This window comes from Ipomoea nil, unplaced genomic scaffold, assembly GCF_001879475.1.
Source record: "Ipomoea nil cultivar Tokyo-kokei standard unplaced genomic scaffold, Asagao_1.1 scaffold2144, whole genome shotgun sequence".
Lineage (NCBI taxonomy): Eukaryota > Viridiplantae > Streptophyta > Magnoliopsida > Solanales > Convolvulaceae > Ipomoea > Ipomoea nil.
The window spans coordinates 2,161,179-2,168,775 of NW_017618572.1; the positions used below are offsets into that span (position 1 = coordinate 2,161,179).

The 7,597-nt window shown below is 37.9% G+C and overlaps 1 protein-coding gene across 2 annotated transcripts; it reads left to right on the forward strand.

Annotated features, from left to right (window-relative positions):
• Positions 1–1,387: 1,387 nt before the first annotated feature.
• Positions 1,388–5,699, forward strand: LOC109148830 (aminoacylase-1). Of its 2 annotated transcripts, none has more exons than XM_019296572.1 (5): positions 1,388–1,598; positions 1,702–2,507; positions 3,475–3,612; positions 4,171–4,419; positions 5,130–5,699. In XM_019296572.1, exons 1-5 carry the CDS (start codon positions 1,529–1,531, stop codon positions 5,241–5,243), a joined length of 1,377 nt encoding a protein of 458 aa, XP_019152117.1. In that variant the 5' UTR covers positions 1,388–1,528; the 3' UTR covers positions 5,244–5,699. The 2 variants fall into 2 exon arrangements, with proteins under 2 accessions (XP_019152117.1, XP_019152118.1); XM_019296573.1 differs by having other exon boundaries at positions 1,390–1,598; positions 4,180–4,419.
• The last annotated feature ends 1,898 nt before the right edge of the window (positions 5,700–7,597 follow it).

Consider the following 7,597-nt stretch of genomic DNA (forward strand, 5'->3'; position numbering starts at 1 on the left):
AGGTTCAATGAATTCGAATTCACAACACCCCCCCCCCCCCCCCGAATTAGAATTTAGCAGCTATAAGGGAAAGGAAAAAAGAAAAAAAGACACATTTGCCCTTTATTATTATTATTATTATTATTATTATTATTATTATTATTATTATACAATGACATTTTTGTTTTTATATCACTTATTCAGTTGTCATTTTTAATAATTTTATTACTCCCTACCAAATAATATAATTTAAATTCTTACTTTATTCCACTTTATTCTTTTTCTACATAATTATAATTTCTTTTCTTCTTAATTCTCTCATTCCAACCAAAAGTCATGTTAAGTATTTTCAAACTTTAGATACTTTCGGAGATAAGATGTCATTTCTTAATTTGTTGGAGATAGGGGTAGGCATTTCAGGATACGGTTCGATTTTTTTTTTTTTTTTTTTTTTTTTTCCGGTTTTGATTTCGGTTTTGGTATTTTTAAAATGATACCATTCAGTTTAATATTATAATTCGGTTCAATTTTGGTTCAGAATTGGTTCGCTTCGATTTAAGAACCTCAAATTTTAATATTTTCTAATTTTACAAACACACTACCAAACAATACATATTCACATACTCCAGATCCAAAGTCCAAATATTATATAATAAAATAGCAATCCAAAATTTAAACACACTACTAAGTACTAATACCAAACATCAGTTGGCTTTTCTGCACAACCGACTATTCAGTTGGCTCACTTGGAATGTTTTATTGACAAGATGAAGAATCATCTATCTGTATAGTTAATATTTGAAAAACAAGTGTCAATTACTATATAGTTAATTTTTGGACACAATCCGTCATTGCTAGTGCACTGGAAATATATTCCAATACTAGAAAATAATTCCAGTGCAATGGAGATCAAAATTAAAATAATGTTAAAGCACATTAATTTCATAGAAACATGAAACTAGGGAAAATACTGAATATTGTAAGAATAACTCAAGTCAGATGTAATTGTGAGGTAAGAACAATTGCGGCAAACAACAAAAGTGCAAAGTAGAGAACAAACCATAGAAAAATCAAATAAAAAATTTAAGAAAAATAACAATGAGAATAGAAACTGAACGGCAAAACAAGCATCGAGAGACTTGGATTTAGTTCTTCATTATTATTATTATTATTAAACAAAACAAACGACATTTGGTTCGTTTCGATTCGATTATTTACAGATTTTTTACAAAATCGTTTGATTTTGTTCGATGTTCGTTTTACTGGAATCTATTACCGTTTTTTTTCTCCGTATATTATTAGTTCGGTTCAATAAGAATTGGTAGTTGGTACGGTTTAATTTGGAAAAATCAAACTGAATTGTACACCCCTAATTGGAGACATGTCCTGAGTTCCACCGTTATTCGACGTGGCCACGAGCGCGGCCGATTGCCCGATTATGTCTCTAAATTCGACAACCATGCTTCAGCAATCAGCACACTCCACTTGAGTGGGAGAAGCAATCTTGCAGTCTAGTGAGAGGCACACAAGCTCCAGAAATAGAGCGAAAATGAGGAGGAGATTCGGCGGCTATGCTGCTTCAATTCTTCTTCTACTTCTTGCGGTTTTAACATTATTAGGTAATCAAATTCTATAATTTTCCTTTTTCGTTTCTATGAAATTGTTGCTATTTGGTTTTGTGAGCGAGCTCGATCGATCAGTCCTGCTTTCTCTGTTTGATAGGCACGGCGGCAGCGGCAAGTGAATTTTCGCCGGCGGCGGCGGCGGAAATCATATCGAGATTCCAGCAATACCTCCGAATCGACACCGCCCAACCCAACCCAAGGTACGGAGAAGCGGCGGATTTCATAATCTCTCAGGCGAAATCCCTATCCCTGGAAACTCAGGTTGTAGAATTCGTGAAGGGGAAGCCTCTCGTTATCCTCAAGTGGGCCGGCAAGGACTCCACCCTCCCCACTATCCTCCTCAATTCCCACACCGACGTCGTCCCTTCCGAGCCTCACAAGTGGTCGCACCCGCCTTTTGACGCCCAAATCGATCCCGCCACCGGTAACATCTATGCCAGGGGCTCCCAGGACATGAAATGCGTCGGCCTCCAGTACTTGGAAGCGATTCGCAGCCTCAAGGCTTCTGGATTCCAGCCTATCCGCACCGTCTACCTCTCCTTCGTCCCCGATGAGGAAATCGGTGGCCACGCCGGCGCTGAGAGCTTTGCAAATTCTGATATCTTTTCGAAGATGAACGTCGGGATTGTGCTCGACGAGGGGCTGGCTTCCCCCACGGATAACTATCGCGCCTTCTACGGTGAGAGGTCCCCTTGGTGGTTGGTTATCAAGGCAGTTGGGGCCCCTGGACACGGTGCCAAGCTCTATGATAATACTGCCATGGAGAATCTTTTTAAGAGTATTGAAAGTATAAGGAGGTTCAGGGCTGCTCAGTTCGACTTAGTCAAGGCTGGCCTCAAGGCTGAAGGAGAAGTCATTTCTGTTAATATGGTGTCTTTGAAAGCTGGCACCCCTTCCCCCACGGTATTTGCTTAACCCCCAATTCAACAACCTCAGATTTCGAGCTCTATTTATATATTATTATATTCCTAGCTAGGCACTGCAATAGGAAATTAAGGCATACTTTTTCTTGTATCTGTTTATCTACTACTACTGAATGGCGGTTGGTGTCTGGTTGTTGTACATTTGCAATGCATATTAAGCGTGTGTTTGGTTCATGGGGTTAGACACTAGGAATGAGAATGAACACATTGTTTGGTTGACAACCTTTTAAAACACAGGTGTGTTTGGTTCATGGGGTTAGACACTGAGAATGAAAGTCATACACATTGTTTGGTTTACAACTTTTTTAATACAAAGGTATATGATTTAATTACCCTTATAATTACAAAATCTATTACCGAATTTAAATCAGGTATCATTCCATTAATTCAACCTTATCCCTCCTCATTTCATCGCCTCTTCACTCATCTCTCCTCACTTCATTGACTTCCTCACTGCATTGCCTACTCACTTCATTGCCACTCTTAAGATCAATATTGGTAATCATTCCAATTCCATCCTACTACCAACCAAGTATTTGATTTCCATTCCCTTTCCAATTCCCATGTTTGAACCAAACACACCCTAAAATTTGTATGGAAGACGACCACATCGATCCTCTTCCTTCATCTGCTGATTTCGTGATTCAAACTAATCCTGTTTCAGTTTTATGTGTTTCTTTTTAATTTTATTGGATGGTCTCATCTACCTGGAAGTGGATTCACCAATTGACCTGATTTGTATCTGCAATGCTGAAACTCATCTTTAGTTCCTTTTTTTTTTTTTTTTTTTTTGAGGAAATCTTTAGTTCATTGGTTCATACTTTAATTGTTGTAGCTTAAATGATGATTAAGATATAAGGAGTAGTGGTTACCATAGATTTGATTAGCCATATATTTGATATCATCATATTTGTTACTGATTTTGTGGATTCTTTTCATCTTCTCAGGGCTTTGTCATGAACTTGCAGCCGTCTGAAGCAGAAGCAGGCTTTGATATTCGAGTTCCACCAATTGCTGATCAAACCTCATTGGAGAGACGAATTGTCGAGGAATGGGCACCTGCTTCACGCAACATGACCTTTGAGGTAAGAAGGAAATTTGTGACATTATACATCAATGGTGCAGTTCACAAGGGTGTGTCTTGGTAATGCTTGAAGTTGTTGTGGTTCCTCTTTGCTCATATCAATGTGTAGAAAGAATATGAATTGAAGTAATCAAAATTGAGCTGTTTTTTGTTTGTTTGTTTCCTGTGCTTTTATTGATGAGGGTGGAAATATACTACTTCCAGAGAAAGCATATATTGCGTCTTGTTGAATATGGGAAAGCAACGCTAGGTTTTTAATATTGGGCTTAGCCTGAGTTGTATCTTGTCTTGTATATATACATAATATAGCATTTTCTCTACATATTTTCATTAACTAAATTCAGTTCCTTTGATCCCTTTATGTTCCAATGTCTGCTTTTGCATCCCAGTGTACGCAAATGGAGCCTTGGTTTTTTCAAATGGCTGCGAGGACCCAATTTTTCAGTGTTTTGGAACTTGCTTTGTCCATCTGCTTAACTGAAATTTCCTGCATCATTGTCACATATATGTAGAAACATGTTGCTTCCGAAAATTGCAATTGTTCTGATCATTGTTGTAGCTTGGACAGTTCAAGGTTAAGGCATCCATATATGATAAGTTTGGAAGACCAGCACTTACGTCTCCTGATAGTTCTAATATTTGGTGGGCCTTATTAGAGAAAGCTGTCAAGGATGCAAATGGGAAACTAGGAAAGCCAGAAATATTTCCTGCCTCAACAGATGCACGCTACTTTAGAGAGAATGGTTTGCCAGCTATTGGCTTTTCTCCAATGGCAAACACTCCCATTCTCCTTCATGACCACAATGAGGTTAGCACTTTAGTTTCTATATACAATAGTCTCTCTGTCTCAGAAGATCTATTCTGATGCACATTCTTATTGTTTTCACAAGTATAAATTTTTTCTTACCTTTTATGATATACTGCCATCTTATTTTAGAATTTATAGCTTATTTTAAGCTACCATGTTTGGTAAAACATGAGGACCTTAAAATAATAGCTTATTTTAAACGCAAGTAGCGTTTCAAAATAAGCTACTAGCTTTTTAACTTTTTTTTTTCTTCCCTTTTTTATCTTATTAATTTACAAAAATGACACATTGACACCATAATTCATTAATCAAAATTTTAATATCTTAGAATATCCTTTTATGTCTTTTTATACTTATCAACTAATTCAACAATTAATTTTACCAAATACTTTAATTTCAATTAGTTAGCTTATTAGTTACTAGCTTTTCAGCTTTCAGCTTTCAGCTAGGCGTGCCAAACATAGCCAAAGTACTTTGAGATGAAAAGTTCTCTCTCTCTGCACTTGTCTTCTCTTTAACTGTAATGTGTTACACAAGATACAATGGCCTAATAGGATAGAAGTATGACACCTAAGAGAGAAGAAGTGCAAAGATTTGGGTGAGAACAGGTTGCAGTCAACCACTGAAATGTATATATATATGTATCCGTTCTGGTTTCTTTTTGAATGTATAACCAATTCTAATTAGTAGTGTATTTTGAAATTCTTCAGTTTTTGAACAAGGATGAATATTTGAAGGGAATTCGTGTTTACGAGTCAATAATCAAGGCATATGCATCTTTTGTTGAGCACACTCGAGATGATGAGTCCAAAGCAGAATTATGAGAATAGGATGCACTGATACAGCAGTCGTTCCTATCACACGATGCAATAGAAGGCCTCCCTTGTGAAACTCTGGCATTTATGTCATGTTCAATTTACAAGAAATGTCTCTTCCTGGCGGATTTGTCTGTTTTAAAATGAGGCTAAATAACTACGGACATGATACAAATGTCAATCGTGGCTGTGATATTTCTTATTGTTTTATGCACTGTGTATGAAAGCGATAGCTTCAGAACTGAGAATCAGGTAGATACAGGCTGGGATGGATAAATTTGATGATGTTTCTTGCTCCTATCCAGATTCAACACCCTTTATCATCAGAAAAGATGTATGTTACTTTGTCTAACATAAAAAGCTAGAGTTATTTATGAAAAGATGTACGCTGCTTTGATGAGGAAAATGACTAGTCATCAATTTTTCTTTACTGGTTTTTTGTGATGTCCTGATTTTAATTTCTCAGTTGGCTAGTTAATGTTGAAAGACCCTCTGATGAGCTCAACTTCACGGTCAGAGATTACTGGGATGATGTCTCAGGTTGGAGGTTCCAGAAGCTAAGCAACTTGTTTCCCCCTGACATTATCAACAAGTTGAAAGGCTACTTCTTATCCAGTGAACCCAATCAGAGGGACACCATCTCATGGAACCAACTTGTTTCCCCCTGACTTTCCTCATTGGAACATGGCCTTCAGTGTTATTGGCACATATGGAAGTGGAGAAATGCTTTGATTTTCAAGAATGAGACCATTCATGTGCACCAGAAAGCCTCTTGGATCAGGAAGTATTGTAAGGACACCCAGTTTGCCTTTGCCAAAGACCAGCTCCAAAGAAACCCATCTACTGTCCAGGCGAGACTCAGCTGCTGGAACAAACCGGAAAATGGATGGGTCGCGATGAACGTTGACGGCAGCAGTAAGCTCACAAGTAAAGATGCTGGTTGTGGAGGAGTTCTGCGTGACTACCAAGGGAATTGGATCGTGGGCTTCCAGAAGAATCTTGGAGAATGTAACGCTGTGGAAGCCGAGGCCTGGGCAATCCTTCTTGGTCTCAAAGTTGCTTGGCAATTCGGTCACTCTAAAACTATGTCGTTTCGTAACTTTCAGAAGTGGCGCCTTTTTTCATCCAATCATAAATGACGACTTTGGTAATGCAAGTTCAAAAACCAAATACTACAAGGTAGGTCCATATATACTAAAAACTTCCCAATTTCAACCAAATATCTATTAAAATTATACTATAATCATAATTACATGTCAAACAGAACTACATTTAAATGCAAATTAAACAGAATACAACCACATAATTGTAGCTTTAATTTCCAAGAAACTCTAATTAAAGCTGTTAGTTGTTGTCAATCTAGCTTAGCTTAATGAAAGAAATTAAAGATAGATCCTAGGAAGTTCTGATCCCCACTTTTTCAAGAACATATATATAAAGTCAGAAGATGGAATATCCATAGGGAAGGTCAATTAAGAACGTCCACCGTAACCACATTTGAATCTATCATATCGAATCAAGATTTGTTGCCAGTATGTACAGTGGTTGATCTCGATCAATTCGAGCAGCTTTTATTACATACCAACATACATGTTATTCTCGAATTGAAAGACCAGGCCGGAGCCATCTTCAATATGTGCTTCTTTCAAGTTAAAGATGGAAAATTGGAAAAGATTTTCACGTACCTCAGCGATTCCAACTCCATATATGCCATCCCAGCCGCCATAACATTATTGTGTACTCACTTCCACTGCTAGAAGAAGTGATCGAACCCAGCCTGATCCGATGACAGGAAAATTAAATTAAGGAGCCTTTTTTTTTTTTTTTGAAAGGAGCCGTCATGGCATTTATTCAAAATACTGCGAAATAGTGTGAGGCGGGACAGAGTCCCAATACATAATAGCAGGCTGACTAGAAAAAGACAAAGCTAAAGTATGAGCTAAATAATTCTCTGATCTAGGAATGTAAACAACTGAACAATAATTAAAAGTAGTGATACGTGCCCTGCAGGCATCTATGGCATAGCCAATATACGACTGAAGTGAGGTTGCTGATTGTGAGAGGTATTGTTGTAGAGTCAAACAATTCGTGAATAATTGTATAGAGTGATTTCCACCAGTCCATAACCATGATAAGGCTTCCTTACATGCGAGCGCTTTAGCCAAGTGGGGATTGACAATCTGGCAAACGTATACTGAAGGCCGAAACATATTCTCCTTCTCCATTCAACAACACTGCTCGAGCAGTGGCTGCTCCCGTGTGATGCGAAAAGCTGGCATTGAAATAACACTTCAACAATGGCGCATGACTTTCCGGCGATGGTAGCATGGTTTCGGCGACGCTTGGTTGTAGCGGAATAGTGG

Excerpts from the sequence above, each read along its gene's own strand:
- LOC109148830 (XM_019296572.1), top strand. The coding sequence starts at position 1,529 with ATGAGGAGGAGATTCGGCGGCTATGCTGCTTCAATTCTTCTTCTACTT. Across the intron at positions 2,508-3,474 it reads CTGGCACCCCTTCCCCCACG|GGCTTTGTCATGAACTTGCA; the intron begins GTATTTGCTTAA and ends TCATCTTCTCAG. Across the intron at positions 3,613-4,170 it reads CACGCAACATGACCTTTGAG|CTTGGACAGTTCAAGGTTAA; the intron begins GTAAGAAGGAAA and ends TCATTGTTGTAG.